Source organism: Salvelinus fontinalis, chromosome 35 (assembly GCF_029448725.1).
Source record: "Salvelinus fontinalis isolate EN_2023a chromosome 35, ASM2944872v1, whole genome shotgun sequence".
In the NCBI taxonomy this organism is placed as follows: Eukaryota; Metazoa; Chordata; class Actinopteri; order Salmoniformes; family Salmonidae; genus Salvelinus; species Salvelinus fontinalis.
In genome coordinates this window covers 33,397,861-33,423,803 of record NC_074699.1, presented here as the reverse complement: position 1 = coordinate 33,423,803, position 25,943 = coordinate 33,397,861, and the positions used below count along the sequence as shown (strand labels likewise).

The window sequence follows — 25,943 nt, the reverse complement described above, 5'->3', positions numbered from 1 at the left end:
GGAGTAACCATCCATGTTGTCATGACTGTCTATGGAGTAACTGTCCATGTTGTCATGATTGTCTATGGAGTAACCATCCATGTTGTCATGACTGTCTATGGAGTAACCATCCATGTTGTCATGACTGTCTATGGAGTAACCATCCATGTTGTCATGACTGTCTATGAAGTAACTATCTATGTTGTCATGATCGTCTATGGAGTAACTGTCCATGTTGTCATGATTGTCTATGTTGTCATGACTGTCTATGGAGTAACTATCTATGTTGTCATGATTGTCTATGGAGTAACTATCTATGTTGTCATGATCGTCTATGGAGTAACTGTCCATGTTGTCATGATTGTCTATGTTGTCATGACTGTCTATGGAGTAACTATCTATGTTGACATGACTGTCTATGGAGTAACTATCTATGTTGACATGACTGTCTATGGAGTAACTATCTATGTTGTCATGACTGTCTATGGAGTAACTATCTATGTTGTCATGATTGTCTATGGAGTAACTATCTATGTTGTCATGATTGTCTATGGAGTAACTATCTATGTTGTTATGATTGTCTATGGAGTAACTATCTATGTTGTCATGATTGTCTATGGAGTAACTGTCCATGTTGTCAAGATTGTCTATGGAGTAACTATCTATGTTGTCATGATTGTCTATGGAGTAACTGTCCATGTTGTCATGATTGTCTATGGAGTAACTATCTATGTTGTCATGATTGTCTATGGAGTAACTGTCCATGTTGTCATGATTGTCTATGGAGTAACTATCTATGTTGTCATGACTGTCTATGGAGTAACTATCTATGTTGTCATGATTGTCTATGGAGTAAATGTACATGTTGTCATGATTGTCTATGGAGTAACTGTCTATGTTGTCATGATTGTCTATGGAGTAACTATCCATGTTGTCATGATTGTCTATGGAGTAACTATCCATGTTGTCATGATTGTCTATGGAGTAACTGTCTATGTTGTCATGATCGTCTATGGAGTAACTGTCTATGTTGTCATGATCGTCTCTGGAGTAACTGTCTATGTTGTCATGATTGTCTATGGAGTAACTATCTATGTTGTCATGACTGTCTATGGAGTAACTATCTATGTTGTCATGACTGTCTATGGAGTAACCATCCATGTTGTCATGACTGTCTATGGAGTAACTGTCTATGTTGTCATGATTGTCTATGGAGTAACTGTCTATGTTGTCATGATTGTCTATGGAGTAACTGTCTATGTTGTCATGATTGTCTATGGAGTAACCGTCTATGTTGTCATGATTGTCTATGAGTAACTGTCCATATTGTCATGATTGTCTATGGAGTAACTGTCCATGTTGTCATGATTGTCTATGGAGTAACTGTCTATGTTGTCATGATTGTCTATGGAGTAACTGTCTATGTTGTCATGATCGTCTATGGAGTAACTATCTATGTTGTCATGATTGTCTATGTTGTCATGACTGTCTATGGAGTAACTATCTATGTTGTCATGATCGTCTATGGAGTAACTATCTATGTTGTCATGATTGTCTATGTTGTCATGACTGTCTATGGAGTAACTATCTATGTTGTCATGATTGTCTATGGAGTAACTGTCTATGTTGTCATGATCGTCTATGGAGTAACTATCTATGTTGTCATGATTGTCTATGGAGTAACTGTCTATGTTGTCATGACTGTCTATGAAGTAACTATCTATGTTGTCATGACTGTCTATGGAGTAACCATCCATGTTGTCATGATTGTCTATGGAGTAACTGTCCATGTTGTAATGATTGTCTATGGAGTAACTGTCTATGTTGTCATGATCGTCTATGGAGTAACTGTCCATGTTGTCATGACTGTCTATGAAGTAACCATCCATGTTGTCATGATTGTCTATGGAGTAACTATCTATGTTGTCATGATCGTCTATGGAGTAACTATCCATGTTGTCATGATTGTCTATGGAGTAACCATCCATGTTGTCATGATTGTCTATGGAGTAACTGTCCATGTTGTCATGATTGTCTATGAAGTAACTATCCATGTTGTCATGATTGTCTATGGAGTAACCATCCATGTTGTCATGATCGTCTATGGAGTAACCATCCATGTTGTCATGACTGTCTATGAAGTAACTATCCATGTTGTCATGATTGTCTATGGAGTAACCATCCATGTTGTCATGATTGTCTATGGAGTAACTGTCCATGTTGTCATGATTGTCTATGAAGTAACTATCCATGTTGTCATGATTGTCTATGGAGTAACCATCCATGTTGTCATGATTGTCTATGGAGTAACCATCCATGTTGTCATGACTGTCTATGGAGTAACTGTCCATGTTGTCATGATTGTCTATGGAGTAACCATCCATGTTGTCATGACTGTCTATGGAGTAACCATCCATGTTGTCATGACTGTCTATGGAGTAGCCATCCATGTTGTCATGACTGTCTATGAAGTAACTATCTATGTTGTCATGATTGTCTATGGAGTAACTATCTATGTTGTCATGATTGTCTATGGAGTAACCATCCATGTTGTCATGATCGTCTATGGAGTAACCATCCATGTTGTCATGACTGTCTATGAAGTAACTATCTATGTTGTCATGATTGTCTATGGAGTAACTGTCCATGTTGTCATGATTGTCTATGTTGTCATGACTGTCTATGGAGTAACTATCTATGTTGACATGACTGTCTATGGAGTAACTATCTATGTTGTCATGATTGTCTATGGAGTAACTATCTATGTTGTCATGATCGTCTATGGAGTAACTGTCCATGTTGTCATGATTGTCTATGTTGTCATGACTGTCTATGGAGTAACTATCTATGTTGACATGACTGTCTATGGAGTAACTATCTATGTTGTCATGACTGTCTATGGAGTAACTATCTATGTTGTCATGACTGTCTATGGAGTAACTATCTATGTTGTCATGATTGTCTATGGAGTAACTATCTATGTTGTCATGATTGTCTATGGAGTAACTATCTATGTTGTTATGATTGTCTATGGAGTAACTATCTATGTTGTCATGATTGTCTATGGAGTAACTGTCCATGTTGTCAAGATTGTCTATGGAGTAACTATCTATGTTGTCATGATTGTCTATGGAGTAACTGTCCATGTTGTCAAGATTGTCTATGGAGTAACTATCTATGTTGTCATGATTGTCTATGAAGTAACTATCTATGTTGTCATGATTGTCTATGGAGTAACTGTCCATGTTGTCATGATTGTCTATGGAGTAACTATCTATGTTGTCATGATTGTCTATGGAGTAACTGTCCATGTTGTCAAGATTGTCTATGGAGTAACTATCTATGTTGTCATGATTGTCTATGGAGTAACTGTCCATGTTGTCATGATTGTCTATGGAGTAACTATCTATGTTGTCATGATTGTCTATGGAGTAAATGTACATGTTGTCATGATTGTCTATGGAGTAACTGTCTATGTTGTCATGATTGTCTATGGAGTACTATCCATGTTGTCATGATTGTCTATGGAGTAACTATCCATGTTGTCATGATTGTCTATGGAGTAACTGTCTATGTTGTCATGATCGTCTATGGAGTAACTGTCTATGTTGTCATGATCGTCTCTGGAGTAACTGTCTATGTTGTCATGATTGTCTATGGAGTAACTATCTATGTTGTCATGACTGTCTATGGAGTAACTATCTATGTTGTCATGACTGTCTATGGAGTAACCATCCATGTTGTCATGACTGTCTATGGAGTAACTGTCTATGTTGTCATGATTGTCTATGGAGTAACTGTCTATGTTGTCATGATTGTCTATGGAGTAACTGTCCATGTTGTCATGACTGTCTATGGAGTAACCATCCATGTCATGACTGTCTATGGAGTAACTGTCTATGTTGTCATGATTGTCTATGGAGTAACTGTCTATGTTGTCATGATTGTCTATGGAGTAACCGTCTATGTTGTCATGACTGTCTATGAGTAACTGTCCATATTGTCATGATTGTCTATGGAGTAACTGTCCATGTTGTCATGATTGTCTATGGAGTAACTGTCTATGTTGTCATGATTGTCTATGGAGTAACTGTCTATGTTGTCATGATCGTCTATGGAGTAACTATCTATGTTGTCATGATCGTCTATGGAGTAACTGTCTATGTTGTCATGATTGTCTATGGAGTAACTGTCCATGTTGTCATGATTGTCTATGGAGTAACTGTCTATGTTGTCATGATTGTCTATGGAGTAACTATCCATGTCATGACTGTCTATGGAGTAACTGTCTATGTTGTCATGATTGTCTATGGAGTAACTGTCCATGTTGTCATGATTGTCTATGGAGTAACTATCCATGTCATGACTGTCTATGGAGTAACTGTCTATGTTGTCATGATTGTCTATGGAGTAACTATCCATGTCATGACTGTCTATGGAGTAACTGTCTATGTTGTCATGATTGTCTATGGAGTAACTGTCCATGTTGTCATGATTGTCTATGGAGTAACTGTCTATGTTGTCATGACTGTCTATGGAGTAACCATCCATGTTGTCATGACTGTCTATGGAGTAACTGTCTATGTTGTCATGATTGTCTATGGAGTAACTGTCCATGTTGTCATGATTGTCTATGGAGTAACTGACTATGTTGTCATGATTGTCTATGGAGTAACTATCTATGTTGTCATGATCGTCTATGGAGTAACTGTCCATGTTGTCATGATTGTCTATGGAGTAACTGTCTATGTTGTCATGATTGTCTATGGAGTAACTGTCCATGTTGTCATGATTGTCTATGGAGTAACTATCCATGTCATGACTGTCTATGGAGTAACTGTCTATGTTGTCATGATTGTCTATGGAGTAACTATCCATGTCATGACTGTCTATGGAGTAACTGTCTATGTTGTCATGATTGTCTATGGAGTAACTGTCCATGTTGTCATGATTGTCTATGGAGTAACTGTCTATGTTGTCATGACTGTCTATGGAGTAACCATCCATGTTGTCATGATCGTCTATGGAGTAACTGTCTATGTTGTCATGATTGTCTATGGAGTAACTGTCCATGTTGTCATGATTGTCTATGGAGTAACTGTCTATGTTGTCATGATTGTCTATGGAGTAACTGTCTATGTTGTCATGACTGTCTATGGAGTAACTATCTATGTTGTCATGATCGTCTATGGAGTAGCTGTCTATGTTGTCATGATTGTCTATGGAGTAACTGTCTATGTTGTCATGATTGTCTATGGAGTAACTATCTATGTTGTCATGATTGTCTATGGAGTAACTATCTATGTTGTCATGATCGTCTATGGAGTAACTGTCTATGTTGTCATGATTGTCTATGGAGTAACTATCTATGTTGTCATGACTGTCTATGGAGTAACTATCTATGTTGTCATGATCGTCTATGGAGTAACTGTCCATGTTGTCATGATTGTCTATGGAGTAACTATCCATGTCATGACTGTCTATGGAGTAACTGTCTATGTTGTCATGATTGTCTATGGAGTAACTGTCCATGTTGTCATGATTGTCTATGGAGTAACTGTCTATGTTGTCATGATTGTCTATGGAGTAACTATCTATGTTGTCATGATCGTCTATGGAGTAACTGTCTATGTTGTCATGATTGTCTATGGAGTAACTGTCCATGTTGTCATGATTGTCTATGGAGTAACTGTCTATGTTGTCATGATTGTCTATGGAGTAACTGTCTATGTTGTCATGATTGTCTATGGAGTAACTATCCATGTCATGACTGTCTATGGAGTAACTATCTATGTTGTCATGATGGTCTATGGAGTAACTGTCCATGTTGTCATGATTGTCTATGGAGTAACTATCTATGTTGTCATGACTGTCTATGGAGTAACTATCTATGTTGTCATGATCGTCTATGGAGTAACTGTCCATGTTGTCATGATTGTCTATGGAGTAACTATCCATGTCATGACTGTCTATGGAGTAACTGTCTATGTTGTCATGATTGTCTATGGAGTAACTGTCCATGTTGTCATGATTGTCTATGGAGTAACTGTCTATGTTGTCATGATTGTCTATGGAGTAACTATCTATGTTGTCATGATCGTCTATGGAGTATTTGTCTATGTTGTCATGAATGTCTATCGAGTAACTGTCCATGTTGTCATGATTGTCTATGGAGTAACTGTCTATGTTGTCATGATTGTCTATGGAGTAACTGTCCATGTTGTCATGATTGTCTATGGAGTAACTATCCATGTCATGACTGTCTATGGAGTAACTGTCTATGTTGTCATGATTGTCTATGGAGTAACTATCCATGTCATGACTGTCTATGGAGTAACTGTCTATGTTGTCATGATTGTCTATGGAGTAACTGTCCATGTTGTCATGATTGTCTATGGAGTAACTGTCTATGTTGTCATGACTGTCTATGGAGTAACCATCCATGTTGTCATGACTGTCTATGGAGTAACTGTCTATGTTGTCATGATTGTCTATGGAGTAACTGTCCATGTTGTCATGATTGTCTATGGAGTAACTGTCTATGTTGTCATGATTGTCTATGGAGTAACTATCTATGTTGTCATGATCGTCTATGGAGTAACTGTCTATGTTGTCATGATTGTCTATGGAGTAACTGTCCATGTTGTCATGATTGTCTATGGAGTAACTGTCTATGTTGTCATGATTGTCTATGGAGTAACTGTCCATGTTGTCATGATTGTCTATGGAGTAACTATCCATGTCATGACTGTCTATGGAGTAACTGTCTATGTTGTCATGATTGTCTATGGAGTAACTATCCATGTCATGACTGTCTATGGAGTAACTGTCTATGTTGTCATGATTGTCTATGGAGTAACTGTCTATGTTGTCATGACTGTCTATGGAGTAACCATCCATGTTGTCATGACTGTCTATGGAGTAACTGTCTATGTTGTCATGATTGTCTATGGAGTAACTGTCCATGTTGTCATGATTGTCTATGGAGTAACTGACTATGTTGTCATGATTGTCTATGGAGTAACTATCTATGTTGTCATGATCGTCTATGGAGTAACTGTCCATGTTGTCATGATTGTCTATGGAGTAACTGTCTATGTTGTCATGATTGTCTATGGAGTAACTGTCCATGTTGTCATGATTGTCTATGGAGTAACTATCCATGTCATGACTGTCTATGGAGTAACTGTCTATGTTGTCATGATTGTCTATGGAGTAACTATCCATGTCATGACTGTCTATGGAGTAACTGTCTATGTTGTCATGATTGTCTATGGAGTAACTGTCCATGTTGTCATGATTGTCTATGGAGTAACTGTCTATGTTGTCATGACTGTCTATGGAGTAACCATCCATGTTGTCATGATCGTCTATGGAGTAACTGTCTATGTTGTCATGATTGTCTATGGAGTAACTGTCCATGTTGTCATGATTGTCTATGGAGTAACTGTCTATGTTGTCATGATTGTCTATGGAGTAACTGTCTATGTTGTCATGACTGTCTATGGAGTAACTATCTATGTTGTCATGATCGTCTATGGAGTAGCTGTCTATGTTGTCATGATTGTCTATGGAGTAACTGTCTATGTTGTCATGATTGTCTATGGAGTAACTATCTATGTTGTCATGATTGTCTATGGAGTAACTATCTATGTTGTCATGATCGTCTATGGAGTAACTGTCTATGTTGTCATGATTGTCTATGGAGTAACTATCTATGTTGTCATGACTGTCTATGGAGTAACTATCTATGTTGTCATGATCGTCTATGGAGTAACTGTCCATGTTGTCATGATTGTCTATGGAGTAACTATCCATGTCATGACTGTCTATGGAGTAACTGTCTATGTTGTCATGATTGTCTATGGAGTAACTGTCCATGTTGTCATGATTGTCTATGGAGTAACTGTCTATGTTGTCATGATTGTCTATGGAGTAACTATCTATGTTGTCATGATCGTCTATGGAGTAACTGTCTATGTTGTCATGATTGTCTATGGAGTAACTGTCCATGTTGTCATGATTGTCTATGGAGTAACTGTCTATGTTGTCATGATTGTCTATGGAGTAACTGTCTATGTTGTCATGATTGTCTATGGAGTAACTATCCATGTCATGACTGTCTATGGAGTAACTATCTATGTTGTCATGATGGTCTATGGAGTAACTGTCCATGTTGTCATGATTGTCTATGGAGTAACTATCTATGTTGTCATGACTGTCTATGGAGTAACTATCTATGTTGTCATGATCGTCTATGGAGTAACTGTCCATGTTGTCATGATTGTCTATGGAGTAACTATCCATGTCATGACTGTCTATGGAGTAACTGTCTATGTTGTCATGATTGTCTATGGAGTAACTGTCCATGTTGTCATGATTGTCTATGGAGTAACTGTCTATGTTGTCATGATTGTCTATGGAGTAACTATCTATGTTGTCATGATCGTCTATGGAGTATTTGTCTATGTTGTCATGAATGTCTATCGAGTAACTGTCCATGTTGTCATGATTGTCTATGGAGTAACTGTCTATGTTGTCATGATTGTCTATGGAGTAACTGTCCATGTTGTCATGATTGTCTATGGAGTAACTATCCATGTCATGACTGTCTATGGAGTAACTGTCTATGTTGTCATGATTGTCTATGGAGTAACTATCCATGTCATGACTGTCTATGGAGTAACTGTCTATGTTGTCATGATTGTCTATGGAGTAACTGTCCATGTTGTCATGATTGTCTATGGAGTAACTGTCTATGTTGTCATGACTGTCTATGGAGTAACCATCCATGTTGTCATGACTGTCTATGGAGTAACTGTCTATGTTGTCATGATTGTCTATGGAGTAACTGTCCATGTTGTCATGATTGTCTATGGAGTAACTGTCTATGTTGTCATGATTGTCTATGGAGTAACTATCTATGTTGTCATGATCGTCTATGGAGTAACTGTCTATGTTGTCATGATTGTCTATGGAGTAACTGTCCATGTTGTCATGATTGTCTATGGAGTAACTGTCTATGTTGTCATGATTGTCTATGGAGTAACTGTCCATGTTGTCATGATTGTCTATGGAGTAACTATCCATGTCATGACTGTCTATGGAGTAACTGTCTATGTTGTCATGATTGTCTATGGAGTAACTATCCATGTCATGACTGTCTATGGAGTAACTGTCTATGTTGTCATGATTGTCTATGGAGTAACTGTCCATGTTGTCATGATTGTCTATGGAGTAACTGTCTATGTTGTCATGATTGTCTATGGAGTAACTATCTATGTTGTCATGACTGTCTATGGAGTAACTATCTATGTTGTCATGATCGTCTATGGAGTAGCTGTCTATGTTGTCATGATTGTCTATGGAGTAACTGTCTATGTTGTCATGATTGTCTATGGGGTAACTATCTATGTTGTCATGATTGTCTATGGAGTAACTATCTATGTTGTCATGATCGTCTATGGAGTAACTGTCTATGTTGTCATGATCGTCTATGGAGTAACTGTCCATGTTGTCATGATTGTCTATGGAGTAACTATCCATGTCATGACTGTCTATGGAGTAACTGTCTATGTTGTCATGATTGTCTATGGAGTAACTGTCTATGTTGTCATGATTGTCTATGGAGTAACTGTCTATGTTGTCATGATTGTCTATGGAGTAACTATCTATGTTGTCATGATCGTCTATGGAGTAACTGTCTATGTTGTCATGATTGTCTATGGAGTAACTGTCCATGTTGTCATGATTGTCTATGGAGTAACTGTCTATGTTGTCATGATCGTCTATGGAGTAACTATCCATGTCATGACTGTCTATGGAGTAACTGTCTATGTTGTCATGATTGTCTATGGAGTAACTGTCTATGTTGTCATGATTGTCTATGGAGTAACTATCTATGTTGTCATGATCGTCTATGGAGTAACTATCTATGTTGTCATGATCGTCTATGGAGTAACTGTCTATGTTGTCATGATTGTCTATGGAGTAACTATCTATGTTGTCATGATCGTCTATGGAGTAACTGTCTATGTTGTCATGATTGTCTATGGAGTAACTGTCCATGTTGTCATGATTGTCTATGGAGTAACTGTCTATGTTGTCATGATTGTCTATGGAATAACTGTCCATGTTGTCATGATTGTCAATGGAGTAACTATCCATGTCATGACTGTCTATGGAGTAACTATCTATGTTGTCATGATTGTCTATGGAGTAACTGTCCATGTTGTCATGATTGTCTATGGAGTAACTATCTATGTTGTCATGACTGTCTATGGAGTAACTATCTATGTTGTCATGATCGTCTATGGAGTAACTGTCCATGTTGTCATGATTGTCTATGGAGTAACTATCCATGTCATGACTGTCTATGGAGTAACTGTCTATGTTGTCATGATTGTCTATGGAGTAACTGTCCATGTTGTCATGATTGTCTATGGAGTAACTGTCTATGTTGTCATGATTGTCTATGGAGTAACTGTCCATGTTGTCATGATTGTCTATGGAGTAACTATCCATGTCATGACTGTCTATGGAGTAACTGTCTATCTTGTCATGATTGTCTATGGAGTAACTATCTATGTTGTCATGATTGTCTATGGAGTAACTGTCCATGTTGTCATGATTGTCTATGGAGTAACTATCTATGTTGGCAATCACTGTCTATGGAGTAACTGTCTATGTTGTCATGATTGTCTATGGAGTAACTATCTATGTTGTCATGATTGTCTATGGAGTAACTATCTATGTTGTCATGACTGTCTATGAAGTAACCATCCATGTTGTCATGATTGTCTATGGAGTAACTGTCTATGTTGTCATGATTGTCTATGGAGTAACTGTCCATGTTGTCATGATTGTCTATGGAGTAACTATCCATGTGATGACTGTCTATGGAGTAACTGTCTATGTTGTCATGATTGTCTATGGAGTAACTATCTATGTTGTCATGATTGTCTATGGAGTAACTGTCCATGTTGTCATGATTGTCTATGGAGTAACTATCTATGTTGGCATGACTGTCTATGGAGTAACTATCTATGTTGTCATGATCGTCCATAGAGTAACTGTCTATGTTGTCATGATTGTCTATGGAGTAACTATCTATGTTGTCATGATTGTCTATGGAGTAACTATCTATGTTGTCATGATTGTCTATGAAGTAACTATCTAACTGCTGCAGATAATGACAGAGTAATGTAAATTAAACTGGACAGACCTGTTTTAATGAAGCTCACACACAAAGGCTGACAACAATGTGCTGGTAGGGGGTGGGTGTGTGGAGCAACGGGGGAATCTAATACTGAGTGACATGCTGTGTGTTGTAATGAATTTGCATAGCGTGTGTGTCACATCTAGTTTCAAGTTTCAACGTTTATTCACCATGTGCCGAGGATACAACAGGTGTAAAACAATACAGTAACATTCTTACCTTGAGAGCTCTTTCCCAACAGCGTTTATAATAAAAAAGAATAATATAGATAATAATAACAAATAAAGGCAGTGTGTGGTGTCTCTTCTGCCTGGCAGTGTGACATCAGGTCAGACCGTAAAGCTGTTCACTAGGCTTGTGTGTGTGTGTGAGAGAGAGAGACACCGGGCTGCACACGCTCACCGGCGCTCTCAGCCAATTAAATTAGCCGACCTTGAACAATAACCACTTAAACCCTCAGACAGACAGGAGCACGCACGCACGCACGCACACACACACACACACACCAAATAAGAAATATGTAATACACATACCCATGACATAGATACAGTGGGGTCTGACATTTTTGACCCCCTTGATAAAGATGGGCAAAAATGACTGTATAAAATAAATGATAAAACTAGAGTACATTGCTTTCGGCTTGAGAGGTTCATACTGTTCTTCTGCCAACCTGGGATTTACGGATTTACCGGCATTGCACACAAAGGGGCGCTAAAAACAAAAAGCACATTGAAATGCTAACAAAATTAGCACAAGTAATAGCGAAATCACATATACCTTGTTAGGTAAATGCTAATAAGCAAAAATGAACAAACTAATTGCAAAGACAAGCAGATCCAGCTCATAAAGTTATACAAGTATAGCTAGTAGTTACCGAATGTCATTTTCGGTGAATGAGGACATTTACAAGTGTATGTGAACGAGAGAAATTGTGCAAATGAACCAAATGTTATGATGCATGTTTTTCTGAAGGAAAAGCATCATGTGTACACGGTAGCAGTGGAGAAGAATGGAGGATGGAAAAAACGCTAGTAGTAAAGCACAGGGGAAAAATGGCAGCTGTACAGAACTTCGATAACAGAGCTCTCAGACTTCTAAAACACGGTAGAAAGCAGTTATAATATATCTGATGGCAAAAAATAAATAAAAATTGTGCTCTTTATAGGGATTAGAGAATAGAGTTACGAGGACAAAACTAGTGCTCTATATAGGGAATAGGGTGCCCAGGTCAAAACTAGCGCTCTATATAGGGAATAGGGTGCCCAGGTCAAAACTAGCGCTCTATATAGGGAATAGGGTGCCCAGGTCAAAACTAGCGCTCTATAATAGAGAATAGGGTGCCCAGGTCAAAACTAGCGCTCTATATAGGGAATAGGGTGCCCAGGTCAAAACTAGCGCTCTATATAGGGAATAGGGTGCCCAGGTCAAAACTAGCGCTCTATATAGGGAATAGGGTGCCCAGGTCAAAACTAGCGCTCTATATAGGGAATAGGGTGCCCAGGTCAAAACTAGCGCTCTATAATAGGGAATAGGGTGCCCAGGTCAAAACTAGCGCTCTATATAGGGAATAGGGTGCCCAGGTCAAAACTAGCGCTCTATAATAGAGAATAGGGTGCCAATTTGGATGCACAAATTGAAAAGACAGTTGTTTGAGGTTTCAATGTCTACAGTCCACAAGTTCAGGAAAGGTCTCCAGAGTCACATTTTCAGACCCGATACCTGTTTTTTGGTTACAGGGTCTGTGAAAAAAACTTGACTTTGAGGTGGGTTTTAATATACCATGTTTTTGACCACTTACCCCAGATATAAACAATGTATTTTATATTGAACTTTTATTTAACTAGGCAAGTCAGTTAAGAACAAATTCTTATTTACAATGACGGCCTAGGAACAGTGGGTTAACTACCTTGTTCAGGGGCAGAACAACAGATTTTTACCTTGTCAGCTTGGGGAGTCGATCTAGCAACCTTTCGGTTACTGGCCCAATGCTCTAACCACTAGGCTACCTGCCGTCCCAAAACAAGAAGGTATACAGAAGGTGGTATGGTAAAGAAGTGGGATTTCTGTCTGTATATAAACGGGGTATAATAAGGATGAGCCAGAGATGGTCAGAGAAGTCATGTATTGATGTCAATGGGAGACTAGTTAGGATTCACCTCATACTGGAACTAATAGGGAACAGGGCTATGAGTTCCAGAGACAAGGGTGAAATAAACACTGACCCTAGTTCAGTATTGTGATTTCCTTTATTCCTTCATTTATGAAAAACCATTCAATTATTAAGAGCTAAAGATACAAGCACCTGTTTTCAGACTGATGAGTTGCAGCTCACAACCCCCTCACGGAGTGAGCCTTGCATGTGTTTTTGTCTGTGTGTGTGTTGTATGCCTGCTGTGTGTGAGTTGTGTGCCTGCTGTGTGTGTGTCTGCACAAGGATGCACACGACAGGGTGTATGTGTGAGCGCGCCTCACCTCCCAGTGGCTGAAGACCAGTTGTGGACTAGCCAATCCACTGGTTCTCTTGCGTATCTCGTCAGCGAATCCGAAGCTCTCGGCCACAGGAAGGACGGCCTTGATGATGAACATCTCTGTCCCCTCCTTCATCTCCTCCTGTAACACTCGGCCCTCCCTCTTCCCCAGGACCCCGTACACACGACCTGGACACACACACAAACACGATAATTAGTAGAAGTGGCTTAACGTGTACTCTGGCCATGTATTCAGTGTGGCTAGCAATCTAATCAAATGATTGACCACATCGATTCACACACACAATCTAATCCAACTATGTATACAATCTATTTATGCATGATCTAATCCAACTATTGATCAGATCTAAATAATGGACACGATGTAATGAAAGTATTGATGAAGTCTATTTCTACACTAAATGTTACGCAACCAACATCTACTATAATATACATCATGGAATTAAAATATGGATCACATTCATCGATACTAATGAAACTAAGTTCTCCTAATGGGGGTATATAGAGCGGATAGCATTGGTATTCACAACAGGCTAGCAGGAAAGCGTGACAAACGCCCCATTTAAAGGGATGCTAGCGTTGCAGAAGTGAGTAAAAAGTCCTATTGTTTCTGAAATGGGCTCATAATAACACACTTAATTCTGGTGTTGATTTGGCTGGCTGTAAATGGATGTGACTGCTAAACGTGCTGTTTAGATATGGTTTATTATCTGTTTATTGATTATCCGGAACAGAAGTTGGGCAAGGCTCATTTGAATCTTAATGATGACCAAAAGTAGTGCACTATACAGGGAATAGGGTGCCATTTGGAACCAACCTTAGAAAACAAGAGTTGGTGATCAGTTCCACTACAAAGACACACATTAGAATAGTTCTAGAGCATAGATAGTAATAATGCGGGTTGTCAAATCACATTTTATTGGTCATATACACACATTTAGTAGATGTTATTGCGGGTGTAGCGAAATGCTTGTGTTTCTAGCTCCAACAGTGCAGTAATATCTAACAATTCACAACAATACCTACAATACACACAAAACTAAAGTAAAAGAATGGAGTTAAGAAATATATAAATATTAGGACGAGTAATGTTGGAGTGGCATTGACTAAATACAGTAGAATAGAGATACAGAATATACATATGAGATGAGTAAAGCAGTATGTAAACATGATTAAAGTGACTAGTGTTCCATAATTAAAGTGGCCAGTGAATATAGGGCAGCAGCCTCTAAGGAGCGGGGTTGAGTAACCGGGTGGTAGCCGGCTACTGATGGCTATTTAAATATCAAACAATACTGTACCATCATAAATCTTTACTCTGTGTTTCAGTGGACGAGTTAAGAGATGTCTTCCCTACACCGGGGATGGGATAACATACCAGTCCAATGGACTCCTATCACACTAGAATGTGAGTTTTGTGCAGCAACTTCACCCTCCACCTGGTGTAACATTCTTGGTAGTTTAGCTGTCATGTTGTGGCTTGAATGCCCTGACAAGATGTATCAGTCATTTGTATCTGAATAGAAGCTGCTATATTTCCCTACTCCTCCTCCTCCTGTGTGGTTTAGAAAGCAGTAATGCCTCCAGGAAAGATTGAAGAAGCAGATCTGAAGGTGTGTGTGTTGTGTTTTAGCTATTTACCTAAGACCTCAGTGATTAGTTTGTGTTTTAGCTATTTACCTAAGACCTCAGTGGTTAGTTTGTGTTTTAGTTATTTACCTAAGACCTCAGTGATTAGTTTGTGTTTTAGCTATTTACCTAAGACCTCAGTGGTTAGTTTGTGTTTTAGTTATTTACCTAAGACCTCAGTGGTTAGTTTGCGTTTTAGCTATTTACCTAAGACCTCAGTGGTTAGTTTGTGTTTTGGCTATTTACCTTTGTGTTCTGCCGTGTGTCTGCGTGTTCTGCCGTGTGTCTGCGTGTTCTGCCGTGTGTCTGCGTGTTCTGCCGTGTGTCTGCGTGTTCTGCCGTGTGTCTGCGTGTTCTGCCGTGTGTCTGCGTGTTCTGCCGTGTGCCTGCGTGTTCTGCCGTGTGCCTGCGTGTTCTGCCGTGTGCCTGCGTGTTCTGCCGTGTGTCTGCGTGTTCTGCCGTGTGTCTGTGTGTTCTGCCGTGTGTCTGCCGTGTGTCTCCGTGTTCTGCCGTGTGTCTGCGTGTTCTGCCGTGTGTCTGCGTGTTCTGCCGTGTGTCTGCGTGTTCTGCCGTGTGTCTGCGTGTTCTGCCGTGTGTCTGCGTGTTCTGCCGTGTGTCTGCCGTTTGTCTGCCGTGTGTCTGTGTGTTCTGCCGTGTGTCTCCGTGTTCTGCCGTGTGTCTGCGTGTTCTGCCGTGTGCCTGCGTGTTCTGCCGTGTGCCTGCGTGTTCTGCCGTGTGTCTGCGTGTTCTGCCGTGTGTCTGCGTGTTCTGCCGTGTGTCTGCGTGTTCTGCCGTGTGTCTGCGTGTTCTGCCGTGTGTCTGCGTGTTCTGCCGTGTGCCTGCGTGTTCTGCCGTGTGCCTGCGTGTTCTGCCGTGTGTCTGCGTGTTCTGCCGTGTGTCTGCGTGTTCTGCCGTGTGTCTGCGTGTTCTGCCGTGTGTCTGCGTGTTCTGCCGTGTGTCTGCGTGTTCTGCCGTGTGTCTGCGTGTTCTGCCGTGTGTCTGCGTGTTCTGCCGTGTGTCTGCGTGTTCTGCCGTGTGTCTGCGTGTTCTGCCGTGTGTCTGCGTGTTCTGCCGTGTGTCTGCGTGTTCTGCCGTGTGTCTGCGTGTTCTGCCGTGTGTCTGCGTGTTCTGCCGTGTGTCTATGTGTTCTGCCGTGTGTCTGCGTGTTCTGCCGTGTGTCTGCGTGTTCTGCCGTGTGTCTGCGTGTTCTGCCGTGTGTCTGTGTGTTCTGCCATGTGTCTGCATGTTCTGCCGTGTGTCTGCGTGTTCTGCCGTGTGTCTATGTGTTCTGCCGTGTGTCTGCCGTGTGTCTGTGTGTTCTGCCGTGTGTCTGCGTGTTCTGCCGTGTGTCTGTGTGTTCTGCCGTGTGTACTGCTAAGCCTCTTACCTAACACCTCTGCTGTAGCCATGATTTCACAGGTGTACATAGCAGCCATGAGTCTCTGAGGTTTGGCCTGGAACGCGTGCCGACAAGCCTCCTTCACAGCAGCTATGAGCTGGCCAGAGAACGGCCCGTAGCAGTCCACTAGCCCGGCCCCAACCTCCGCCCTGCGTCTCCCCTGGCTCGCCTCTGCAACGGCACCCTCTGCCTGGGAAGGCGTCTCACCCGCTCCCCCTGCCTTGCCTGAGGCCTCCTGCTGTCCTGCAGCCTCACCGGGGCTTTTGGAAACAGATGCATCAAGGGAGTTGGAGTCTTCTTCAGTCACAGAGGCCAGGTGGTTGCGCTGGGTGGGGAAGTTCATGTCCCATCTCTCCACAGAGAAGCAGACGCCCATGAGGGGCTCCTCGCACATTGGACCAGAGAGGGTGGCGAGCTGGAAACCGCTGACAACGCTGTTGTCAAAGTCTCGGATGGCGCTCGCCTCAGCTTTCTCCCCTCCCTCTTTCTCTCCTTTCTCTCGCTGGAGGCAGTGCCACACGGATGGTCTCTGGTACCCCTCTACGCTGTTAAGGAGGATGTTTGGTCCATACCTAATAAGAACAACATGGACATATTAATTACCATGAAATACCTGCATAGCACACAATTTCATCTCAATACCATGAAATATCATCCCAACCCATATGAAATACCGGCATACCCTCTCATCCCAACCCATATGAAACACCCTGAAATACCTGCATACCCTCTCATCCCAACCCATATGAAACACTCTGAAATACCTGCATACCCTCTCATCCCAACCCATATGAAACACTCTGAAATACCTGCATACCCTCTCATCCCAACCCATATGAAACACTCTGAAATACCTGCATACCCTCTCATCCCAACCCATATGAAACACTCTGAAATACCTGCATACCCTCTCGTCCCAACCCATATGAAACACCCTGAAATTACCTGCGTGGTCCAAAGGCCCATATCCGGTCCACGGCATTCCTCCACTTCCTCCCCTGCAGCAGGACCTCCAGCCTGCTCTTCAGCTCCATCAGAGCATCCAGGGTCCAGGTACTCATGTCCAGGGTCCTCCCCTCCCTCTGGGCCTGACCTGCCTGTTCCAGGGTCCGGATCAAGTCAGCACTACCCTCCAGCAGAAGCGTCACCTCTACACAACACAGGACACTTTTTGATCAGGATCAGAGCCCAGATTTACTCAACTTTCTTAAGAAGAAATTTCTTCTTAAATGCCATGTTTTCCCTTAACTACAGACATAAGAAGAAAGTTAAGCAAAGTTGCTATTCCTTAAAAAAGGCGATTGGAAATGTTCTGTTTCTCCTTAAGCAAAAGGTTAAGGGCTTCCTATAGTCTGACAACAACAAACATCAACACACACACCCTCAACTCTCTCTCACCTTCGGGTAGTGGTATGGCCCGTACCCCCACGGTGGCCTGTCTGTTGGGGGTGGTGAGGGTCACCAGGCCGCTGGGGTCCAGGTGCAGGGTGTCTGACTCTTTCACCTGGTGGAGCACAGCCACCTACACACACACACACACACACACACACACACACACACACACACACACACACACACACACACACACACACACAGGATAGTAGGGTTAGCTACTGCACATAGATTGCTGCTGCATCTTCAATTGTAGCACACTACTAATATATGGGGTGTCGTTTGAGATGTCAACAGATCAGTTATAAGATAGACACACACACCACACCCTCAACGTACACACACACCTTCTGTTGTTTCCCCAGGTCTTCATTGACCATGTCCACTTTGGGTGGTCTGATCACGGTCTCTCTGAATGGGATGATAGGCTTGGAGGCACTGATCTCAATCTTGGCAAACCTGGATGATGAGAAGAACACAGAGACTCAGATGTAGGGTTCCCAAAACTCTGGTAAATTTCAACAAATTCCCGGGTTTTCCAGAAATCCCAATAGGAAGATTCCTGGAATCAGGCGGAAATAAGCAGAAATTCTGGAATCCTCCATCCAGGATTTCTGGAAAAGCTGAAAAAATTACAAAGATGTGTAGTGAGAAGGAGATGGAATACTCACATGCAGCAACACAAATGAAGTTGTCGTCTCTGAGTAAGAGCAAGTAGGACAACCCATGCATTGTAAATGTGCTGTATTACTGGGTACGAGAGCCAGAACAAACTCAAAAGAATACTATACATAAAGCCACATTGGTATCTTAAGAGAGTGCTGAAAACTTTCACGTCTGCGTTTTTATTTTCCAAAACAATAACACCTGTCAGATATTATTAGGCTCTCCCGCCCATGCTGAGCCAAGCACAGCATATTCAAATCATCTGTCATAGCTCACCTTACACACACACACACACACACACACACACACACACACACACACACACACACACACACACACACACACACACACACACACACACATCTTCAAGTCTGCTTCTTCAATCTTTCTAAACCACACAGGAGGAGGATGAGGGAAATATAGCAGCTTCTATTCAGATACAAATGACTGATACATCTTGTCAGGACATTCAAGCCACAACATGACAACTGCAGGGCAGCAGGTAGACTAGCGGTTAGAGAATTGGGCTAGTAACGGAAAGGTTGCTGGTTCAAATCCCCAAGCCGACAAGGTGAAAATAATCTGTTGATGTGCCCTTGAGCAAGGCACTTAACCGTAATTGCTCCTGTAAGTCGCTCTAGATAACGTCTGCTAAATGATTAAAATGATGAAAAAATCTAGATAAAAAAACGACCAAGAATGTTACATTACGTGGAGGGGGAACTCGCGCCTAAACGCTGATATTTGGTCATTTTCTCCACTAATGGTTTAGGTTAGGATTGGTGGAGGGGAAGCTGATCCTGGATCTGCACCTGGGGAAACTTCACTTGTTCCGTTTTCTGCCTAATGAACACAACCCTGCGCTGGTGAGGCCAAGCTTCAGGTCTGGTTTTCCTATAAAATGACGTCATTAGGTTATCACTGCTGAAACACTCAGAGGGGTACAGAGAGGGTCACTTTAGGAAAAGAAAACAAGTGTGCTTCCCAAATGGCACCCTATTCCTGTAGTGCACTACTTTAGACCAGGGCCCATAAAGCCCTGGTCAAAAGAAGTGCATTACATCGGTAAAATTATTCCATTTGGGACAGGTACACTGTCTATCTGTCTACTATCTCTCCGACTGCCAAGACCAACAGCCAAGTACTGTCAAAGTTTATTGACACAAACAGGCAATCCCTTGTCTGAACCTGGGCCACTGGGTCCATCCTAAACTGGCTGTGTGTGTGTGTGTGTGTCAGTGTTTGGGCTGAGAGACGTCACAACTTCCGTCCACACAACCAGAACCAGCTCATCTCGTTACTCAGCGCGTCACGTTATAAACACACACACACACACTCTCTTTCCCACACACACACACACACATAATCCAGTTAGAGTCAGTCCATACAAAAACAGGGCAGAAAACAAGTAATCCTCTTCCCTTTCTGCTCTCTCCATTCCTCCCTCTCTCTCCATTCCTCCCTCTCTCTCTCCCTCTCTCTCCTTCCTCTCTCACTGATGTTTACTAGAAGCATCTCAGAAGCGTTGGAGCGTTCCCTGAATCCAATGTAGACAGCAAACTGTGTGGTTGTTTGAAGATGGGGGTTATTCTGGGTGCTGTGGGTGTTGGTTGTTTGAAGATGGGGGTTATTCTGGGTGCTGTGGGTGTTGGTTGTTTGAAGATGGGGGTTATTCTGGGTGCTGTGGGTGTTGGTTGTTTGAAGATGGGGGTTATTCTGGGTGCTGTGGGTGTTGGTTGTTTCTTTAAATCTCACTAAGACTTGGAATGCATCCCAAATGCCACCCCACTCCCTATATAGTGCACTCCTTTAGACCAGAACCCCACTACCTATATAGTGCACTCCTTTAGACCAGAACCCCACTACCTATATAGTGCACTCCTTTAGACCAGAACCCCACTCCCTATATAGTGCACTCCTTTAGACCAGAACCCCACTCCCTATATAGTGCACTCCTTTAGACCAGAACCCCACTACCTATATAGTGCACTCCTTTAGACCAGAACCCCACTACCTATATAGTGCACTCCTTTAGACCAGAACCCCACTACCTATATAGTGCACTCCTTTAGACCAGAACCCCACTACCTATATAGTGCACTCCTTTAGACCAGAACCCCACTACCTATATAGTGCACTCCTTTAGACCAGAACCCCACTCCCTATATAGTGCACTCCTTTAGACCAGAACCCCACTCCCTATATAGTGCACTCCTTTAGACCAGAACCCCACTACCTATATAGTGCACTCCTTTAGACCAGAACCCCACTACCTATATAGTGCACTCCTTTAGACCAGAACCCCACTACCTATATAGTGCACTCCTTTAGACCAGAACCCCACTACCTATATAGTGCACTCCTTTAGACCAGAACCCCACTACCTATATAGTGTACTCCTTTAGACCAGAACCCCACTACCTATATAGTGCACTCCTTTAGACCAGAACCCCACTACCTATATAGTGCACTCCTTTAGACCAGAACCCCACTACCTATATAGTGCACTCCTTTAGACCAGAACCCCACTACCTATATAGTGCACTCCTTTAGACCAGAACCCCACTACCTATATAGTGCACTCCTTTAGACCAGAACCCCACTACCTATATAGTGCACTCCTTTAGACCAGAACCCCACTACCTATATAGTGCACTCCTTTAGACCAGAACCCCACTACCTATATAGTGCACTCCTTTAGACCAGAACCCCACTACCTATATAGTGCACGCCTTTAGACCAGAACCCCACTCCCTATATAGTGCACTCCTTTAGACCAGAACCCCACTACCTATATAGTGCACTCCTTTAGACCAGAACCCCACTACCTATATAGTGCACTCCTTTAGGCTCTAAATGTATGTAATTCTGTCCTTGAGCTGTTCTTGTCTATTGATGTTCTGTATCATGTTTCATGTGGAGTTATGACTTATTCAGAAATCAGAAATACATACATCTAGTAATGAAGCAGGGAGATATGACTTATTCAGTGGGAGGAGAAATACATACATCCAGTAATGAAGCAGGGAGTTATGACTTATTCAGTGGGAGAGGAGAAATACATACATCCAGTAATGAAGCGGGGAGATATGACTTATTCAGTGGGAGGAGAAATACATACATCCAGTAATGAAGCAGGGAGTTATGACTTATTCAGTGGTTAGAGGAGAAATACATACATCCAGTAATGAAGCAGGGAGATATGACTTACTCAGTGGGAGAGGAGAAATACATACATCCAGTAATCAAGCAGGGAGTTATGACTTATTCAGTGGGAGGAGAAATACATACATCCAGTAATGAAGCAGGGAGATATGACTTATTCAGTGGGAGAGGAGAAATACATACATCCAGTAATGAAGCAGGGAGATATGACTTATTCAGTGGGAGAGGAGAAATACATACATCCAGTAATGAAGCAGGGAGATATGACTTATTCAGTGGGAGAGGAGAAATACATACATCCAGTAATGAAGCAGGGAGATATGACTTATTCAGTGGGAGGAGAAATACATACATCCAGTAATGAAGCAGGGAGTTATGACTTATTCAGTGGGAGAGGAGAAATAAATACATCCATTAATGAAGCAGGGAGATATGACTTACTCAGTGGGAGAGGAGAAATACATACATCCAGTAATGAAGCAGGGAGTTATGACTTATTCAGTGGGAGAGGAGAAATACATACATCCAGTAATGAAGCAGGGAGTTATGACTTATTCAGTGGGAGAGGAGAAATACATACATCCAGTAATGAAGCAGGGAAATATGACTTATTCAGTGGGAGAGGAGAAATACATACATCCAGTAATGAAGCAGGGAGTTATGACTTATTCAGTGGGAGGAGAAATACATACATCCAGTAATGAAGCAGGGAGATATGACTTATTCAGTGGGAGAGGAGAAATACATACATCCAGTAATGAAGCAGGGAGATATGACTTATTCAGTGGGAGAGGAGAAATACATACATCCAGTAATGAAGCAGGGAGTTATGACTTATTCAGTGGGAGAGGAGAAATACATACATCCAGTAATGAAGCAGGGAGATATGACTTATTCAGTGGGAGGAGAAACACATACATCCAGTAATGAAGCAGGGAGATATGACTTATTCAGTGGGAGAGGAGAAATACATACATCCAGTAATGAAGCAGGGAGATATGACTTATTCAGTGGGAGAGGAGAAATACATACATCCAGTAATGAAGCAGGGAGATATGACTTATTCAGTGGGAGGAGAAATACATACATCCAGTAATGAAGCAGGGAGTTATGACTTATTCAGTGGGAGAGGAGAAATACATACATCCAGTAATGAAGCAGGGAGATATGACTTATTCAGTGGGAGGAGAAATACATACATCCAGTAATGAAGCAGGGAGTTATGACTTATTCAGTGGGAGAGGAGAAATACATACATCCATTAATGAAGCAGGGAGATATGACTTACTCAGTGGGAGAGGAGAAATACATACATCCAGTAATGAAGCAGGGAGTTATGACTTATTCAGTGGGAGAGGAGAAATACATACATCCAGTAATGAAGCAGGGAGTTATGACTTATTCAGTGGGAGAGGAGAAATACATACATCCAGTAATGAAGCAGGGAAATATGACTTATTCAGTGGGAGAGGAGAAATACATACATCCAGTAATGAAGCAGGGAGTTATGACTTATTCAGTGGGAGAGGAGAAATACATACATCCAGTAATGAAGCAGGGAGTTATGACTTATTCAGTGGGAGGAGAAATACATATATCCAGTAATGAAGCAGGGAGATATGACTTATTCAGTGGGAGAGGAGAAATACATACATCCAGTAATGAAGCAGGGAGTTATGACTTATTCAGTGGGAGAGGAGAAATACATACATCCAGTAATGAAGCAGGGAGTTATGACTTATTCAGTGGGAGAGGAGAAATACATACATCCAGTAATGAAGCAGGGAGTTATGACTTATTCAGTGGGAGGAGAAATACATACATCCAGTAATGAAGCAGGGAGATATGACTTATTCAGTGGGAGGAGAAATACATACATCCAGTAATGAAGCAGGGAGATATGACTTATTCAGTGGGAGAGGAGAAACACATACATCCAGTAATGAAGCAGGGAGATATGACTTATTCAGTGGGAGAGGAGAAATACATACATCCAGTAATGAAGCAGGGAGATATGACTTATTCAGTGGGAGGAGAAATACATACATCCAGTAATGAAGCAGGGAGATATGACTTATTCAGTGGGAGGAGAAATACATACATCCAGTAATGAAGCAGGGAGATATGACTTATTCAGTGGGAGGAGAAATACATACATCCAGTAATGAAGCAGGGAGATATGACTTATTCAGTGGGAGAGGAGAAATACATACATCCAGTAATGAAGCAGGGAGTTATGACTTATTCAGTGGGAGGAGAAATACATACATCCAGTAATGAAGCAGGGAGTTATGACTTATTCAGTGGGAGAGGAGAAATACATACATCCAGTAATGAAGCAGGGAGATATGGCTTATTCAGTGGGAGAGGAGAAACACATACATCCAGTAATGAAGCAGGGAGTTATGACTTATTCAGTGGGAGGAGAAATACATACATCCAGTAATGAAGCAGGGAGATATGACTTATTCAGTGGGAGGAGAAATACATACATCCAGTAATGAAGCAGGGAGATATGACTTATTCAGTGGGAGAGGAGAAACACATACATCCAGTAATGAAGCAGGGAGTTATGACTTATTCAGTGGGAGAGGAGAAATACATACATCCAGTAATGAAGCAGGGAGTTATGACTTATTCAGTGGGAGGAGAAACACACACATCCAGTAATCCAGTGCTAGACAGAAACAAAACTAATAAATAACCAGACCAACTTGAGCTGATGAAGATACCCCTATTCCATGTGTAGTGGATTACTACCATGTCCCTGCACAAAAGTAGTGCACACATGGGGAATAGAGTCAGATTTGGGTCGTACCCATTGTCTGTTTGTGTGTCTTGAATAAATCAAAGAGTTGAGGACACTAATTATTTTTATCACTAACTTACACCGCGTTGATATGGAGGAAGATATTGGTGTCCCCCAAATGGCAACCTATGGGCCCTGGTCAAAAGTAAGTAATCAAGCAAGCCTTGGATAAGTCTGTCTCGTCTGAGCCAGAACGGCCTATAGCTGCTCCTGTTCAAAAGTAGTGCACTTGGGAACATGGTGTCAGTTGAGACTATGTATGAGTCTCCATCCTGAACACTGTTGCTTTACAGCCTCATTTAGGAACCCTCTCCTTCTAATCATTTGGACATTTCTCCAATGTATCGCGAGTTGGAAAACCATAACTGTGCATACAGGAAATTGTTTAATTGCTGCGGCATTATAGTCTAGAGGTGATTTGGAGCCACTGTAACTATGGCTGCGTGTGTGTGTAGTGTGTGGTTTTGTGTGTCTGAATGTGTGTTTATGTGTGTACATGTTGCCTACATTATCAGGAACAGAATGTCCTGACAAGGTAAGATATTCTTTTTTTTTTCTGGACTTTTTAGGCTTAAGGAAAATTGGATTTTGAATGGGAATACATTTTTACACCCAAAAAGTCTAGAAAATGTACATTAAAAAGCTGTGTTTTGTGTGTGTGTGCATTAGTGAGCAGAAATAAAAAGGTTTGCCTGGTTCACCCCAGCTTAACTTGGTCAGGATCAGTTGACCCATTTTCCAGGGCAGCGAGACAACCCTGGCGCTGTTTTGGCTTCAGAACCCTGGCGCTGTGACGTCACAGTCCCACGTGCCACATGAGTGGCTAAAACGGGCTTGACCTCTTTCTGAGCTAGAGAGTGAATGGCCACGGGCCAGTCTGCTTGTGTGTGTTGTTGTGATGTCACAACGGGGTCAGTCGGCATTCACAGCCAACACGGTTCCCCTTCCTCTGTCCTGTCCTGCCCTGCTCTTTGCCTGACTAGCTGACTGACTGACTGGCTGGCTAACTGGCATATTTTCAAACATAGAATAAGAATTGCAGTCATCCCCTGATTAAATGCAGTGGGGAACACAGAGACAGAATAACATTGTTCTCTCTCTACGGCTGGGACTGTCATTCACCAAACAGGAGCATACTCTTATACAAGGTAACTCAAGTGTTTCACTTGCCTGGGTGGCCTAATCAGGCTGACCTGG

At 41.7% G+C, this 25,943-nt stretch overlaps 1 protein-coding gene across 1 annotated transcript in view; it reads right to left on the bottom strand.

The window, feature by feature from the left end:
- Positions 1-25,943, bottom strand: part of efl1 (elongation factor like GTPase 1) — a 107,105-nt gene that overhangs the window by 4,958 nt on the left and 76,204 nt on the right. Inside the window, exons 17-21 of the mRNA XM_055900043.1 lie at positions 18,454-18,565; positions 18,113-18,236; positions 17,660-17,864; positions 16,703-17,286; positions 13,670-13,854 (exon numbers count right to left, since the gene is read on the bottom strand). Coding sequence (XP_055756018.1) covers positions 13,670-13,854; positions 16,703-17,286; positions 17,660-17,864; positions 18,113-18,236; positions 18,454-18,565 — 1,210 coding nt within the window. The remainder of the gene's footprint in view (positions 1-13,669; positions 13,855-16,702; positions 17,287-17,659; positions 17,865-18,112; positions 18,237-18,453; positions 18,566-25,943) is intronic.